Genomic DNA, 16,547 nt, shown 5'->3' on the forward strand with positions numbered 1-16,547 from the left:
ACCCAGAGAACACAGAGTTCCTACCTAAGTCCTGCTCATTCTTCCGTGTCTAATTCAAGTCCCATTTGTTCTTCCCAACAACTTGGGTGATTATGACTTCTCTTCCTGACCTCTTTCACTTATTACCTTTCTATAATGATTGTGACCATGTTTTTCTGAACCCATACTTTGATTAAGGGCTTTTCTAATTTAGGCACTTAATTTCAAGGAAAATTAGAAAAGCTTAACATGTAGAAAAATTACGTTTCACACATCAGTTCACATCACTTTTATTGCAAAATGGGTACTATTTTAGAATGTTCTGTACCACACGTTTTGGAACTTGCTTGTGTTCATTTCTTTGTGTTTGCTTCAGTTGTCTCATCTCTTCAAATATGTGAGTTGTCATCCCATTGCATACTTGGCGAATAGCATAAAGTGGTAAACAGTGCTCCCTTTTTGTTTTCCTTCACCGTGGGCAGTGTAGCATAGTGACTAAGAATTGGACTCTGATTACTTGAATTTGAATCCTGGCTCTGTTACATCTTGCCTGTAATTTTGAGCAAGTCACTTAAAGTTCCATACCTCAGTTTCCTCATCTGTAAAATGAAGATGGTAGCTATCATAGTTACATTGTGTAGATTGAGTTGGTTTACTCTTAAGGACATTTGAACAGTATCATTTAAGCTCACTAAATTGTTAGGCTGTAGCAGAGAATAATCCTTTGCAAGTTCTTAGAGCACTATCTATTTCTTAATAAAGCATTTGTGAACAAAAGTTGATCAGATCAGAGGATTTTTCTCTATCATTTGAGACTATATTAGCCGTAATTAGGCTAGAGGAGTCTGTTTAAAGGAGCATAGAGTTACATTTGTTTGTAAGTACCATGGGAACATGGAGTAAGCAGGCAGTTTTAACACCGCACACCTCTGGAGCTGTAAGACACAGCTGAGTGAGATGCAGACAGAGAAAGCAACTCAAGTCGTTGTTGGGGGTATTCATTAACTGATGTGTTTTTAATGCCACAATTAAAGTGACCCCTCTCTGTAGTTATTGTATGACTTTGTGTCGTTGCATTGTTTTCCTGTCCGTTTCTTAGTTGTGAAGCACTGGAGCCTGACATGGACGTTATGCGAAGCTCTGTGGGGCCACCTGAAGGAGCTTGATAGCCAGCTGGATGAGCCCAGTGAATACATTCAGATTCTGGAGCGAAGGAGAGCTTTTTCTCGCTGGCTGTCCAATACTGCCTCACCTCAAATTGAGGAAGAAGTCTCCTTGACCCGAAAAGACAACCCTATGGAGGCTGTCTTCAGCTACCTCACGGGCAAGAGGATCAGTGAGGCCTGCTCCCTGGCCCAGCAGTCAGGTAGGACATACAGTCCTCTGCACTTCTGCCTACTTCCTATTCACTGTCTCTACCCCTTAATTGTAGGTTTGCCCTTTTTTCCTAACCTGAATATTAAGTATAAACTTCCCAGCAAGATTTCTGGTTTCTCCAAAATAGGTAGGGACTGTGCCTTCTGGTTTTCCTTTTATAACTTTAAATCTTAGATTTTAATTAAAGTTATTTTAATTTTATATGCTACACATGCATTTGTAGTAAAAGTAGAAAATGCAGATAAGCACAGAGCAGTAAACCAAAATCACCTAAATCCTTTATTATTATTCACTGCAAACATTTCAATGTGCAGTTTGTATTTAAAATGTTTACTTTGTAATATAAAGTATATACAAATATGTGCATACAGAGCAACATATGCATGTATTATTTTAAAAGATAGTGTCCTGCTTTTTATATATATTTTTTTATTCTGTTTTTTTTCATGTAATACGTTACAAATGTTATATAGATATTATAGTCGAATACTTCTTAATATTCTTTCATACATAAAATGTGCCATGTTAGCAGATTTCTTTTGACATTTAGGTCCCCCTACTGAACTTCTTAAACATACATGTTTTGTACTGATTCACTTATTTCATTCAAATAAACATATAGAAGTTTAATTTTTGGACTTCTCATATATATGTGTGTGTGTGTGTATTTTTAGTTCCACATTTGTTAGTGAGAGGCATTCAGCAAGTAGTTACTAAGTGTCTAGATAAAAATCTTGATAGGATTAAAGGATGACATAGTTCAGTTTAATATGTATATTAGATCCTTGATCAAACTTAATTGAAACCTTGTTTACTGAAGCCAACTAATTGGAGCCATCAACTGGGTTTATTTTCAGTTTGTGCCTTAGGTAGTCTTCATACATTTATACAATGAAAACTTGTCTTCAGGATTGAACTTCTATAAAGTTATAAAGATTATGAACCATTTAAGAGATAAACATAGACATGAGTGGAATAGGATTGCCGGAAGTCAGGTCCTAAGATTTATTCATTCACAAACTCTGCTTCTCCTCCCCTTTTTTCTTACCCTAAGATTAAGCTTTTGGCAAGGCACTATGTTTTACCTTATTTAAAACTTTTGCTTCTCTTCTTAGCTCCACCTTCAATAATTGATAGAAAACTAACTAAACAAAGTCAAGAATATAGAATACTTAAAACACTGTCAATAAGAAGCATTACTTGATACCTACTCAACAAGAAGAGACTCCTCAAGTTAATAATCTAAGCTTCTATGTTGAGGAATTAGCAAAAGAAGAGAAAACTAAACCCAAAGGTAGAAGAAGGAGAAAATAGTCAAGATTAGAACGAAATTCAGTGATAATGAAAACATAGAAACAGTAGAGGAATTGATAAAACCAAAGTTAGTTTTTTGAAAAGATCAAGAAAGTTTATAAATCTTTAACTACACTGACAGTGAAAAAAAGAGGAAAGATACATTGCCAAAAAAGGAATGGAAGGGTGACCATCACTACTGCAGAAAAGGAAATACTATGAGAAATTCTCTGTCAACAAATGGAACAACTTGGATGAAATTGAAAATTCCTAGGAAGGTATAATTATCAAAACTCAAGAAAAAAGTAGAAAATCTAAATAGATCTGTAAGAAGTTGAATTAGTAATTTGCAATCTTCACTTAGAAAAGCTCAGGCCCAGATGTCTTCCCTGGTGAATACACTTAAGCTTTTTAAAAGAAGAAATAATACGAAGGAATTTCCTTGCAGTCCAGTGGTTAGGACTCCAGGCTGTCACTGCTGAGGGCCCAGATTCAGTTTCCTTGGTCAGGGAACTAAGACCCTGCAAGCCGTACATTGCTGCAAGAAGAAAGAAAGACTACCAGTATTCTACAACTGTTCCAGAAAATAGGAGGGAGCGCTTTTCACCTCACCTATGGCAACATTGCTGTCCTGATATCAAAGCAAATCTACCAAAAAAAATGCATCTAACATTATACTTAATGTTGAAAAGACAACATAATTTCACCCTAAGATTGGGACAGCAGTCACAGCAATGTGGAATCAGCATAACGATGAATATTCACTTCAGTGGAACAGAAATGAGAATCCAAGTATAAAACTCTTGTGCTTACAGTCAGTTGATTTTTGACAAAAAAGTGCCAAGATAGTTTAAATGTGAAAAGGACAATCTTATCAACAGATAATGCTGGAATAGTTGAATGTTCACTTGTAAAAGACGAATTTAGATCCTTATATCACACCATACACTAAAATGAACTTGAGACTCCTTCCATTTGTTCAAGTACATGTTCTTGTCATTAAGGAAAGTCTTATGGTTGAAGTCAAGGATTGGCGGAAGCTAAATTAGTTGATCAGAGCCAAGAAAGATGACCTTAATGATTGAGTCAAGATACGATATGCCAGTTTTCTTCTCAGAACTTGTCCAGTAGATACACAGAAATAACCTTTTTCCCTTTATTGTGATTCATTTAGAATACTAGCAGCTCATGGTCAAATGGGCTGCAACATTTACTGCATGAATCATAGTCCAGTCATGTTTTGGTTGTATACCGGTAATCAGGGAGACGGCTTGACCTGTTAACCCATTTCCAGATGTGTTCCTGATGCATGATTTCTTTCCTCCAAGTGTCTCTAGTGTGTGAAGGAAACGCTTTGTGATGAGAGCCTTAGTTTCTGGGCAGGACAGTACTTGTCATGTAAGCACTGACCCATATCCAAAAACAAAAGGACAAGGAAAAGGAGCATTGACTTTAAGGAGGTCAGTTAGGGATGAAACAGAGAATTATTCTTTTAATTTATGGTCTAATTCTCTGTGTACTATACAGTCTGTATGTAGTTAGGTTAAGTTACTTTGAAAATTTTCCACCCTAGTCAAAAATTTTCTGCTCAGTCTGCATCATCACTGCCAAAAGCAGTCAGAGGTGTTTCTGGGGGCCAGAAGAAATAAGATAATGCCCCTAAGTGTTTTTCCAAGTCTATGAATCCTCAGCGTCACCAAAGAACTTCTTTTTCTTGTAGGTGATCATCGTCTTGCTCTTCTTTTATCCCAGTTGGTTGGCAGCCAGTCAGTTCGTGAGCTGCTTACTATGCAGCTGGTGGATTGGCATCAACTCCAGGCTGACTGCTTCATCCAGGAGGAGAGACTGCGCATCTTTGCCCTCTTGGCTGGAAAACCGGTATTTTCCTCTTTTCTTGTGAACTCACATAAATATTTTCATAGATTCAGGATTACTTGAAGTTAAGGCAAAGAGCTATCTTTTAAGTTGTATGTTGTTACCTATAACTAAGCAACTTATATTTAACTTTGAGCAGAAATATTTTCAAATTAGAAAGGTGCCACTTCTCTTTCATTTTATGTATGATGTATCATAATGACTTTAAGCCAGTTTTCTTGGTGCCTACCTGTTTTGCTTGCCATCAATTTCCGAAAACACAGTCACTGATCAGAATTTATTCACATCTTAAAAAGTTGGCCACTGTGGGCAGTGAGTGGTTCTCATCACTTCTCAGCGCACTTATTGTCTAAGTGCCTCCTATTTAGTCCACCCAGTCACCTGCCACCAGGGAACTGTGTAGTTTATATCTGGGCCATTAACACTGATATTTAAATCATTTAAAATGCAGTTTAAATAAGTGAGCAGCATGCAGGCTTGGGCAATAACAAGGTAACATATAATGTAGAGCTGTGGTGGTGATTTTGCCTCCTGCAGGTGTGGCAGCTCTCAGAGCAGAAGCAAATCAATGTGTGCTCCCAGTTGGATTGGAAACGCTCCCTGGCTGTCCATCTTTGGTATTTGCTTCCACCAACAGCTTCCATTTCCAAGGCGCTCAGCGTGTATGAAGAAGCATTTCAGGTACATATATCCAGTAGAACCAAGCACGAGTCCTGGTGGGAGTTCTGGTTTTACTAGAAAAGTACTCCTACTCCAGAGGAAAAAAAACCATCAAATCATATTTTGCAATACTTTTTTCTAACTACTTTTTTGAAATTACCGTAAAATTGAAATGGACACAGGAAATGATGGGAAATTTCTTCAAATATCTGCTTATGTTTTGCTTAACACAAGGAGTTTCCACAGTTTACTCTTTTTTTAAAAAGTGATTGTATTATTTTTTGCTACGCTGGGTCTTTGTTGCCTCACTCAGGCTTTCTCTAGTTGGGCAAGTAGGGGCTACTTCTTAGTTGCAGTGTGCGGGCTTCTCGTTGTGGTGGCTTCTCTTGTGGAACACAGGCTCTAGGGCATGTGAGCTTCAGTAGTTGTGACACATGGGCTCAGCTGCCTCTTGCCATGTGGGATCTTCCTGGACCAGGGATCGAACCAGTGTCTTCTGCCTTGCAAGACAGATTCTTAACCACTGGACCGTCAGGGAATCTCACAATATATTTTCTTACTGCTGTTTTTCTGCACCATCATCAGAGGGTTTTTCTTCATTCCTAATGCTGTTTTATTCCTTTGGGAATTCCCTGAGCTACAGCCTGACCTTGTGTTTAGTATAGCCCCAAATTAGCACGTCTGAAATTTGCCTCTAAATATCATTATATTAATATTTCATATTCCTTGTGAATTTGGAGGTTAAAGTATTCTTGATGTTTTTAATGCCATTGTTTGGTTCTTTTCTTACTGCTAATTTTTATTGTCTTTGATATCATTTGCCAGAATTATTTGTCAGGGAAAAAAGAACACTAAAAAAAAAAACTAAGTGTAATGAAGTTTAAAATCCTTGAAACAATCCTTTAGCGGATGTCACACCATTCTTGGGGCTTCCCTGGTGGCCCAGAGGTTAAAGCGTCTGCCTGCAATGCAGGAGACCTGGGTTTGATTCCTGGGTCACGAAGATCCCCTGGAGAAGGAAATGGCAACCCACTCGAGTACTCTTGCCTGGAGAATCCCATGGACAGAGGAGCCTGGTGGGCTACAGTCCACTGGGTCGCTAAGAGTCGGACACAACTGCGCAACTTCAGTTTCACTTTCACACCATTCTTAATATACATCTGAGTAACTGAGATATATCATCATCTAGTGAAACACACTTGCAACTGATGTATTGTTTTATTCTTAACTTCAGAATACCTCTGAGGGTGACAGATATGCCCGCTGTCCACTTCCTTCATACCTAGAGGGCTCTGGATATGTGGTAGAGGAGGAGCAAGATTCACAGAGACCTCTTCAAGATGTCTGCTTTCACCTTCTAAAACTCTACAGTGACAGGTAAATCAGTCGTGTTACAATCACTTGAGGGCTCCATGAACCTTAGGGAGTTCTTTCCCTTTTATATGTGGTCAAATTGCCATAAGATTATATTAATCACAAAATAAAACAGTAATGGAGTTCAAAGAGCATGGGAACTAGAATTAGAAATCTAAAAATTTACATTTTAAATCAACTATATTTTAATAAAAAATTTAAAAACAATTATTTTAATCAACTTCAATGAGATACAATTTATATATATTGATAATAAAGTGTGTGGTTTGATATTTTTTAATGTGATGTAACTACCATCATTATTTGGATAGCATTAACATTACCCTCCAAAAGTTCCCTCATGTTCCTTTGCAGTCAGTCCACACCCCAGACAACTACTGACTTTTTATTATTGTAGATTACTTTGTTATTACAGAATTTTATATAATTGTGTATGTTATCTTTTGTGCCTGCTTTTTTTTACTCAACATGGTGATTTTGAGATTTATCCATATTAATATGTATAATGGAAATTTAATTTTTATTCTTTTGTTAGTGAACAATTTTTTTGGGTCTTAGGATATTAAGAATAAAGCTGTTGTGACCACTTGTATCTAAAAGTCCCATCAAGATCTATAATTGCTCCAGATCTTCGTCAAAATTTGTTATTGGCTTTTAAAACTTTATCATTTTAGTGGGCATATAGTGGCATCTCGTTTTTGTATGCTTAATAAGAAATTAATATATTAACATGTTGTTATATCTAATCAAATAATTTAAACTATCTCAGAGCTGGCTTTTTACCTTACATCAGAAACACTGAGCAGTTTTCTCCAGTCAGAAGTAGTAGCTCACATCTCACTTCAGTTTTTTAAGTACTTTTTTTTAAATTAACTATACTAATTTTAGAATAATAGTCTCTTATTGTGGTAAAATACAGATAACTAAAATTGTGTTTTAATTTGCATTTCCCTTAATACCTAATGATGGCAAGCGTTTTTTCATGTGTTTATTTACCATCTACATATCTTCCTGAAATGTCTGTTGAAATCTGTTGCTGCCACCCCCATCCCGCCACTTTAATGGGGGTATCTAATAGTTCTTTTTTATGTTGTAATAGTTTTTTTCTTGAGCCAGTTTTGTTCATTTGTTTTTCCTAAGAAATTTTTCTGTTTCACCAAAGTCACCAGATTTATTGGCATAAAGTTATTTGTAATTTGTCCTTATTGTTTTTTAATGTCTGTAAGAGATTGAAAAGACAAGCTACAGATTGGGAGAATATATTTGCAATTCATATATCTGATAAAGAACTTTTATCCGGAACATGTAAAGAACTCTTTGAACTCAATAAGAGAACAATCCAATTTAAAAACAGGAAAATATTTCAAAGATGCTTCACCAAAGAAGATGTACATGTCAAGCCCATGAAAAGTTGTTTAACCTCGGTAGACATTAGGGACATGCAAATTAAAGCTGTTGTGGGATGCCACTACCCATCAGTTAGAATGGTTAGAATTTTTAAAAGACCTTTACCAAATGTCATCATGGATGTGGAGCAATTGAAATTATCAACACTGTTGGGGGAAAATATAAATAATACTGGCACTTGGGGAAAGAGTTTGGTAGCTAAAAAAAAGTTTAACATACACCTGCATACATATGATTCATTCTACTCCTACATATTTACCTGAGGGCAATGAAAATGTATGTCTATGTATGTGTTGGTAGCAGTTTTATTTGTAAAGGTTCAAAACAGGAAACAGCTCAAATTTCCATCAATAGGTGATTGGATAAGCCAATTGTGGTACATCTCTACAATGGAATAAACTTAGTTTTGAAGAGACAAAAAAAAAAATACTTCCCCAAAATATACCTACTGTTTGATTTCGTTTATAATATAATATAATTTATATAAAACTGTAAAATGCAAACTAATCTATAGTGATGGAATCAATTGTTGCATGGGAAGAGTAGGTGTAGGGATAGGCAGGAGAGAGGAATCACAGAGGGGCTTCTGGAACCTTTTGGAGGTGATGGGTAAGCTTGTTACCTTGATCTTAGTGGTAGTTTCACAGGTGTATATATGTTTTGAACTTGGGAAAACTGTATATTCTAAATATGTATAGTTAATGTATGTCACCTCTTTTACTGAAAAGAGAAAGAAAAAAGAGGAAGAAAAAAAGCATATATCTCAATGTGCCAGAAACCAAAACCAGACTGAGACAGTAAATCCTTCTTAGTTTAATTATTCTTTCACACTAGCAATATTTCAAGTGTTTAATAGCCACACATGGCTAGTGGCTATCTTATTGGTCAAAGCAGATTATAGGACATTTCCATTGTCACACAAAGTTCAGTTTGACAGTACTGGGCAAGAAAAACTACTCATTACTTGGTGAGGTGTAGGTACTTGTAAAATGTCTGGGATCTTAGGTGAAACAGAAACACTTTGGTTAGTAAACCAACACCCAGATCTTTAAAGCTTGTGGGTATGGGATCTTCGTTCTTACTGTTTTTACGGTCTGGGATTTGGAAGTTTAAGGACATCACACACAAACTGGTCCAGAATCATTGAGATCCCTGGGCCCCTTGCAGAAGAAAAAGCAAAAGCCTTAGGGAGACTTTCAAACCTTGGGTACTTGGATTTCTATGTAAAGAATAATACCAACTATAAGCAAAAAGAAGGAAATAACCATCATAACCATCATTAAGACTAGTCAGGTGTTCAGATAAACAGGTGAAGTAGCACTTCCGTAACTTCAGATAGTAGAACAATGTGAAAGATACCAAGGAAACTTAAGTTTTTTTTAATGGTTAAGGAAAAGACACTATAATAATGAAAGGGTGAAAGTTTTGAAGACTTCCTGTATCGGGATGGTAAAAATAGACCAAAGAAGTACCAGCAGACTTGTTAGAAGAGCCTGAGAAGGGAAGTTCCTTGGATTTTGGTAGGATCTGTAATCTGGCTAAACCTAGAGGAGGAAGACTGTAAGGCTTATGATGCTTCTGCTCTAGGGTACTTGCCTTTATTGTTTTCTAAGCTGTGGCTGAAAGAGTTAACCTATCCAGTGCAGGTGGTCTGCTGACTGGGTTTGGTAACTCAGCACATTCTCCTTTGCAGACATTATGACCTCAACCAGCTGCTGGAGCCTCGAAGCATAACTGCGGATCCTTTGGACTATCGCCTAAGCTGGCACTTGTGGGAGGTGCTGCGGGCTCTTAACTATACCCATCTCTCAGAACAGTGTGAGGGTGTGCTGCAGGCCAGTTATGCTGGCCAACTGGAGAGTGAGGGCCTTTGGGAGTGGGCCATCTTTGTCCTCCTGCACATTGACAACTCAAGGTGAGTGAGAAGCCATCAGATGCACTGGGTGCCTCTAGCCCTACAGGGCAACACAGGAATCGGTCTAAATACCTATTAAATTGGTATGGGAAATAATTAAGTGGAACTGGGTGGAAAAATCCCATTAACTTAGGCACAAATTCCTTGAACGTGGTATGTTTGAATTATGCAGAAATAATGCTGGCTGCGTTGCTTCAGTGGATCCGTAAAGGTTGGCAAGGAGTACCCCTTCTTTGTCTCTGTCCACTGGCTTTCTCCCTTCCCTTGCCATCCATTCCTCAAGTTTGATAGTGTTTACCTATTTACCAAAACAGTCTTGCCCAGATACATAATGTTTTGGTTCTCTATCCTGAATGAAAACCAGAGAAACACCTTTACTCCCTGCTGTGAACTGTATAAAGCGGGAGGTTTTTTGTTATTGGTAGCAGCATGGCATATTACTAAGAACAAAAACACTTAACACAATGCTTTGTTATATAATTTATATAATGTTTTTATATATCTTTATATTCTGTCATAAGTACTTTAAATATATTAATTTAAATATATTAATTTGTTTAATGGACCTATGAGATAGACATTGTCTATTTATAGATGAGCAGTTCAAGGCATAGAGAAATTAGAAAACTTTTGTTCAAAATCACATAGCTAGTAGATGGCAGAGTGAGGCTTTCAACTCAAGACACCCAGAGTCTGTGCTCTTAATCACTGTACTATACTATCTGTCATCCCGTAGGGCATGGAAAGCTGTTTTGTAGTCCGGTCTTTCTAAATTCTGGCTTCACCATGTACTCACTTTGACCTAGGGTAAAGCTTACTCATTTTTGACTTAGAGTCAAGATGTCTCTAGGCCTCAGTTTTTTAATCTGTAAAATCATAATATTGCTAATCTCTGTTCAAAGGTGACTATGAAATTAAAAGAGTAAAAATATAAAGCATCCAGCACAACTTTCCCTTTAAGGAATTTCTCTTTCCTCTTCCTCCTCACCAGGAGGCAAAGTGACCCCAGAATTTCCCGCTGCGTTTATTTAAATATACTTTTGGAGAATTCCACGTGGTAGAAGGCTGGCTGATGGATGGCTGAGGATGGCCATAGGAGAGCAGATCCTGTTTCCTGAAGAGGAGGGAAAAGGAGGCAGTTGTCCTGAGACTGGGAGTTCCTAAAAAGCCTAGGCATTGACAGAAGAATCTAAGATGAGAATAGCTTTGATCTGAAATTCAGATGAGAGATCCTTTGGCCCAAAGAAGAAATCTCTTTAAGTGGACTCAAGAGCAGAAAGAGTGAGGTTAGCCTGTGTCTAGGAGTAAAGAGAAAATGAATTAGGAAGCCTGATGGCTATAAGGGAAAAAAACAGGACCTGGAAGGGACTTTACATCGTAAAACTATCAACTTTGTTTACTTATACTGGCCATGTGGGAGAAAGGGCAGAGAGGAGGTTGAGAATAAACTGCAGAGGACTGCTCTGTGGGTCCAGAATTCCGCTATCTCATCCTTCATCTACTGTTCTAGAAAGGAAACAAAGAATTGAGCCTGCTGGGATAAACACACACACATTCTACTATATATAAGATGGATAAGCGACAAGGACCCACTGTATAGTACAGTGAACTCTGCTCAATATTCTGTGATGACCTATATGAGAAAAATTAAAAAAGAATAAACATACGTGCATGTATAACTGAATCATTTTGCTGTACACATTGTATAGCAAACATTGTACAACATCAACTATATTCCAATACAGTTAGAAAAGAGAAATGAGCCAGTGAGGATAAAGCCTTCTGGGGGGCAATGGACAACCTTCCCAAGAGTATTCATCCTCAGACTGTTTTGACCATGAAAATACAATGTGCTTCTCTTCTATTTCATTTTAAAAATTAATGCTGGTATGTCACCTTAAGTGAAGCTTGAGGTGATCCTCTATGGGTCAGGACCTGCAGTTTAGGAGACTGCCTCAGGGGCCACTTTGAGCCGTCTGAGGCATCCTCCATGGGTAAGGATGAGACTTACCCCGGTTGACGTTTCCTCCTGTAGCACGCGGGAGAAGGCTGTTCGAGAGCTGCTTACCCGGCACTGCCAGCTGTTGGAGACCCCTGAGTCTTGGGCTAAGGAGACTTTCCTGACCGAGAAGCTTTGTGTGCCCGCTGAATGGATTCATGAGGCCAAAGCAGTGCGAGCACACATGGAAGCCGACAAGCACTTGGAGGCCCTCTATTTATTTAAAGCAGGGCACTGGAACAGGTGCCACAAGCTTGTCATCCGGCACTTAGCTTCCGGTGAGTGCTTCGGACTAGGGTCTATGTCTCCTGGAATCACCCCCAATTCTTCAATCCTCTGAGCCCATGATGACTCAGGCCAGGGACAGTGATCTGTACAGAGCATGGCAGACTTGAATCAGATCACACTTTGTAAAAAGTCCTTGTGCAAAAGATGCTTAGTGAGGGTGAGGGGCAGAGGTCAGCAGCAATATCTGTTATATCCCCATCTGCCAGGAATATTTTTGATGTGCACTAACTGCGTTAAGCTCATTGTTTAGGGAGTTTCATTCAGCAACACCAGGGATCGCTATTTGGGAAACTGAAACCAGAAATTCTTTACAGTTTCTTTAATAGAATTTTGAAATATCTATTGTAATTCTCAAGTCTGACCCGGTATAATTTTCCTTTTCTTCCTGTCTTGGATTTCTGCCATCTCCTTCCTCTGTACACTTCTGGTCAATATTTTGTTTCTTCAGATGCCATTATTAATGAGAACTATGACTACCTGAAGGGGTTCTTGGAAGACCTGGCACCTCTGGAGCGCAGTGGCCTAATCCAGGACTGGGAAACATCTGGGCTTGTTTACCTGGACTACATTAGGGTCATTGAAATGCTCCGTCATATACAGCAGGTACCTGAGCTCCTTAAACCGTGGCCTGGTTTTCTCTCTCCCTGACCCATAAAGCCATAGAGACAGCCAAAGGCTTGAGAAAGAACTCGAAAAACTCACTGACAGAGCACTGTCAGTGCAGGAGGGGTGTTTTGATGAACCAGATTTGATGTAGCTATTATGACAGTTCTGTCAAAACTTGAAACATTTTTTTGTGGTTTATTGCTAAGTAGTGTGTAGGGAACATACCTGAGACTTGTCCTTAGTCAGTCCCTTCCCCTTGTCCCCTTTTCCACTAGTTTTAAGTGAGAAGCTTTGGGTTGAGAGATCCAGTAAAGATCAGAGATTTAGTGTAGATAATTTTTTCACATAATATTTGGCATGTTTTAAATTGAAAGTGTTATGGGGGCATTCTGGTGACACCTATGGATGGATCTCTAAGGTCTTTAAATGCCTAAGATATAAAATATATAGGATTACAAAAGAAAGCAATTATATTAAGATAGAATTATCAAAATGTTAAAAACTTGTGCTATGTAATAAGTGCTTTATTAACATCCTAAATAAGAAGCCCTCGCACTGTAATTTTGAAAAACTTAAAGATTACCAACAGCTGTAATACCAGGGAAACCCATGGTGCGCTCTCCAATGCAGGAGACATGAGTTTGATCCCTGGGTTGGGAAGATCCCCTAGAGGAGGAAATAGCAACCCACTCCAGTATTCTTGCCTGGGAAATCCCGTGCATAGAGGAGCCTGGTGGGCTACAGTCCATGGGGTCGGAGAAGTCAGGCACGACTGAGCGACTAAACAACTGTAATGTGATAGGAAAGGAAGTGATTTCTGTCGATAACAAAGTCACAGTTCCTGCTGATATCTACATTAATAATCAAGTGCTAATTCTTAGTTGGAGTCAGAAGACCTAAATTAAGTGCTAGTTTGGGCTCCACTTCTCACTGTTATGCTCTTAAGTCAATACCATGTCTCTGACCCAGATTTATGTAGATTTTTGGTGCTATGTTGAAGCTTGCTAATTACATGGTTCATGAATGATGATTTCACAACTTGCCCAGTCCCAGGCCCTATACACTATATTGCTTTCCTGTTGTGTATTGCTAAGATCCTGTCTTGTCTTCAGCAACTAGGCTAGATGGTGGGAACATGACATTGCCAGCCAGCTTCTTGGGTTTTCCCCTGCCTCACCTCACTCTTATTTCAAAGGGTTGCATAGCCAGTCTGTGGATAGGATTGGGGTGATGGGTGTTCCTTTTGGCCTAATTGGTTTCCCTGCTTCTTTGTAGGTGGATTGCTCAGGTTATGAACTCGAGCAGTTGCACACCAAAGTGACCTCGCTGTGCAACAGGATAGAGCAGATCCAGTGTTACAATGCCAAGGACCGCCTGGCTCAGTCAGGTCAGCCTCTCGCCTCCTCTCCCTTCCTGCCTGCTCACTGCCTGTCTTTGTGATTATTATAGCCCTGCCTCACCCCTTCGTTTGGTGCTCACTCTGCTCTTTTCTCCAGACATGGCCAAACGTGTAGCCAACCTGCTGCGGGTGGTACTGAGCCTTCAGCATGCCTCTGATACAACCTCCGACTCAACGCCAGACCCTCAGCGAGTCCCTTTGCGCCTGTTGGCTCCCCACGTTGGCCGGCTCCCCATGCCCGAGGACTACGCCTTGGAGGAGCTGCGCAGCCTCACACAGTCCTACCTGCGGGAACTGACTGTCGGGAGCCAGTGAGCCCTGGGCCCCTCCCACCACACTCACATGCTTGTTCACACTCACCACACAGAGTGCTCCTGCATCGAGTTGATTGCCCTGTTTGCCGTTCTCTGGCTTGGCTGTGGAATCTTCCCTCCCTTCCTGCTGCCCAAGCAGCAACCTCCAGTTGTTCAGGGCTTTCTTAATACTAAACGTAGCATAAGGGCTTTTGGAACCCCCCCAAAAGGAGCCAAGTCTCTTTTTACCATCCGCAAGAGCCATTCTTTTTTTTTTTTTTTTCCTTTTTAGAAATGGTCAATAAAGCACCAAAACCTTTGGCAGAATTCCCCAAAGAACCAGGGAATGCTTTTCCTCCCTCAGCCATTCTGAATCTTGTGACTCTCAATGCCAACCACTACCCTGCTCCTACTCCTGCCCTTTCATCCTCAGACTCTTTAGAAGGAGTGGGGCAGGTGCTAGACAAATGTGTTGACCTAGGACCTTCCTTAACAAGTGAACTATCCACAGAAGGAAGAGAATCTGTCTCTGGAGTAGATTGATGATTTGCATGACTTTCAGAATCAGGAAAGGGTTGAACTGAGGCAGCAGAACAGGGTCTTTCTGACTCATTTAAGGTAGAGTGAGTGCCTGCTATGGAGCCGTGGAGCTTCAAGGCTTGATTGTTCTTCCTGCCTTGAATGTTCTGTGAATACCACAACTTCCCTGTGCAGGAGCCCTTGGTCTCAGACTCCATGTCTCTGGGAAACTCCCAGAACTCATTTTGGTGCCTGGTTTTCAGTCATCTGGCAAGGCCTCCTGCCTGGATTTGCCTGAAGAGTTTCAATGAACATGGTAGATCAGGTAGCTCTCCCTTCCCCTCCCATTCTAGCCCTCCATCTACAGTTGCAGAAGGTAAAGCCCTCACTGAGGCAGGCAAGAAGCTGAGCTTCAGGGATAGGCAGAGGGCCTTCGCTACACTGTAGCCAGCTATGGGGAGCCCCAGGTAACCATCGGAGACTGCTGGTGTGCGGCCTATCACGGACAACATGGCCACGTCTGGGTCTTTTTGCATGAAGATTATGTAAAGGTTTTTATTAAAAAGTATATATATATATATATATATATATATATAAACGATCTAGATTATTTTCCTCTTTTTCTGAAGCTACTTTCTTAAAAAAAATAAAATGAAATGTTTATAGCATACCTGGTATTGGCTTACTTTTGTGTTTTTGAGCCTTGTTCTCCCAAGGAGCTTTATGACAGCCTTGTTTAATTTGCAGTCTAAAGGGGGAGACTGGCCATGGGGTTTAATGAGAGAATAGTTGCAGACTAGATCAAAGACTAGGTTTATTTGGGGGTGAGGGGGTTGAGATTGATGAATCCTGACTGCTGTACATTTATTTATTTATATGTGTTTGGACTCCCAGTGGGGGATTGGGGCAGGGTTTCAAATTGCCCAGTGGAATATACTTAGTAGTCAAAGCCTCTTTGCTCTTCTCTGGGGTTTTTTAAACCTTGGCACTTCACCTCTCAGTTTCCATTGTGTAAAGGAGATAATGATCCCTGATATGCTGCTTCACAGGACTGTTCTTGAGACGGACCAAATGAGGCTTATGAGTAGTAAGTAGGTTGGTGGGTTGGTTCTGTTATTGAACAATTTCCAGTTAGGATTAGGCCAAAGATTTCTGGGACCCTGAGGAGATAAGAAAGCTGAGTAGATCTTCCTGGTAGCTGAGGTTTTCCTTTCATTTGGGTCCCTTAGGACAAGGGTTACTCAGCTGGGAATCTCCCTCTGTCACTGACCGTGAACCTGAGCAAGTGGGTCACAAAGCACTGCTTTCCTTCTAAGAATTCGTTCTGTTTCCTCAAAAGAGGTGTTCTGTGAAAAGTCAATGCTATAAAAGTGGTTAGTCTTTAGAAGTGTTAAGAACTGTGAATATGCGCAGTATTTCCTCTTCAATTCATTTCAGTCGCTCAGTCGTGTCCAACTCTTTGCAACCCCATGAACCACAGCACGCCAGGCCTCCCTGTCCATCACCAACTCCCGGAGTCCACCCAAACCCATGTCCATTGAGTCAGTGATGCCATCCAACCAT

The 16,547-nt window shown here is 39.8% G+C and overlaps 1 protein-coding gene across 5 annotated transcripts in view; it reads left to right on the plus strand.

Moving 5' to 3' along the window:
- The window catches only part of NUP98 (nucleoporin 98 and 96 precursor), an 87,857-nt gene extending 72,205 nt beyond the window's left edge, over window positions 1–15,652 (plus strand). For all 5 annotated transcript variants that reach the window (XM_004016274.6, XM_015101064.4, XM_015101065.4 and 2 more), the window contains exons 25-33: window positions 1,079–1,345; window positions 4,370–4,527; window positions 5,062–5,205; window positions 6,419–6,561; window positions 9,659–9,880; window positions 11,916–12,157; window positions 12,616–12,770; window positions 14,049–14,160; window positions 14,270–15,652. In XM_004016274.6, the coding sequence (XP_004016323.3) occupies window positions 1,079–1,345; window positions 4,370–4,527; window positions 5,062–5,205; window positions 6,419–6,561; window positions 9,659–9,880; window positions 11,916–12,157; window positions 12,616–12,770; window positions 14,049–14,160; window positions 14,270–14,487 (1,661 nt within the window). In that variant the 3' untranslated portion in view covers window positions 14,488–15,652. The remainder of the gene's footprint in view (window positions 1–1,078; window positions 1,346–4,369; window positions 4,528–5,061; window positions 5,206–6,418; window positions 6,562–9,658; window positions 9,881–11,915; window positions 12,158–12,615; window positions 12,771–14,048; window positions 14,161–14,269) is intronic.
- Window positions 15,653–16,547: the final 895 nt, after the last annotated feature.

This window comes from Ovis aries, chromosome 15 (genome assembly GCF_016772045.2).
Source record: "Ovis aries strain OAR_USU_Benz2616 breed Rambouillet chromosome 15, ARS-UI_Ramb_v3.0, whole genome shotgun sequence".
Lineage (NCBI taxonomy): Eukaryota > Metazoa > Chordata > Mammalia > Artiodactyla > Bovidae > Ovis > Ovis aries.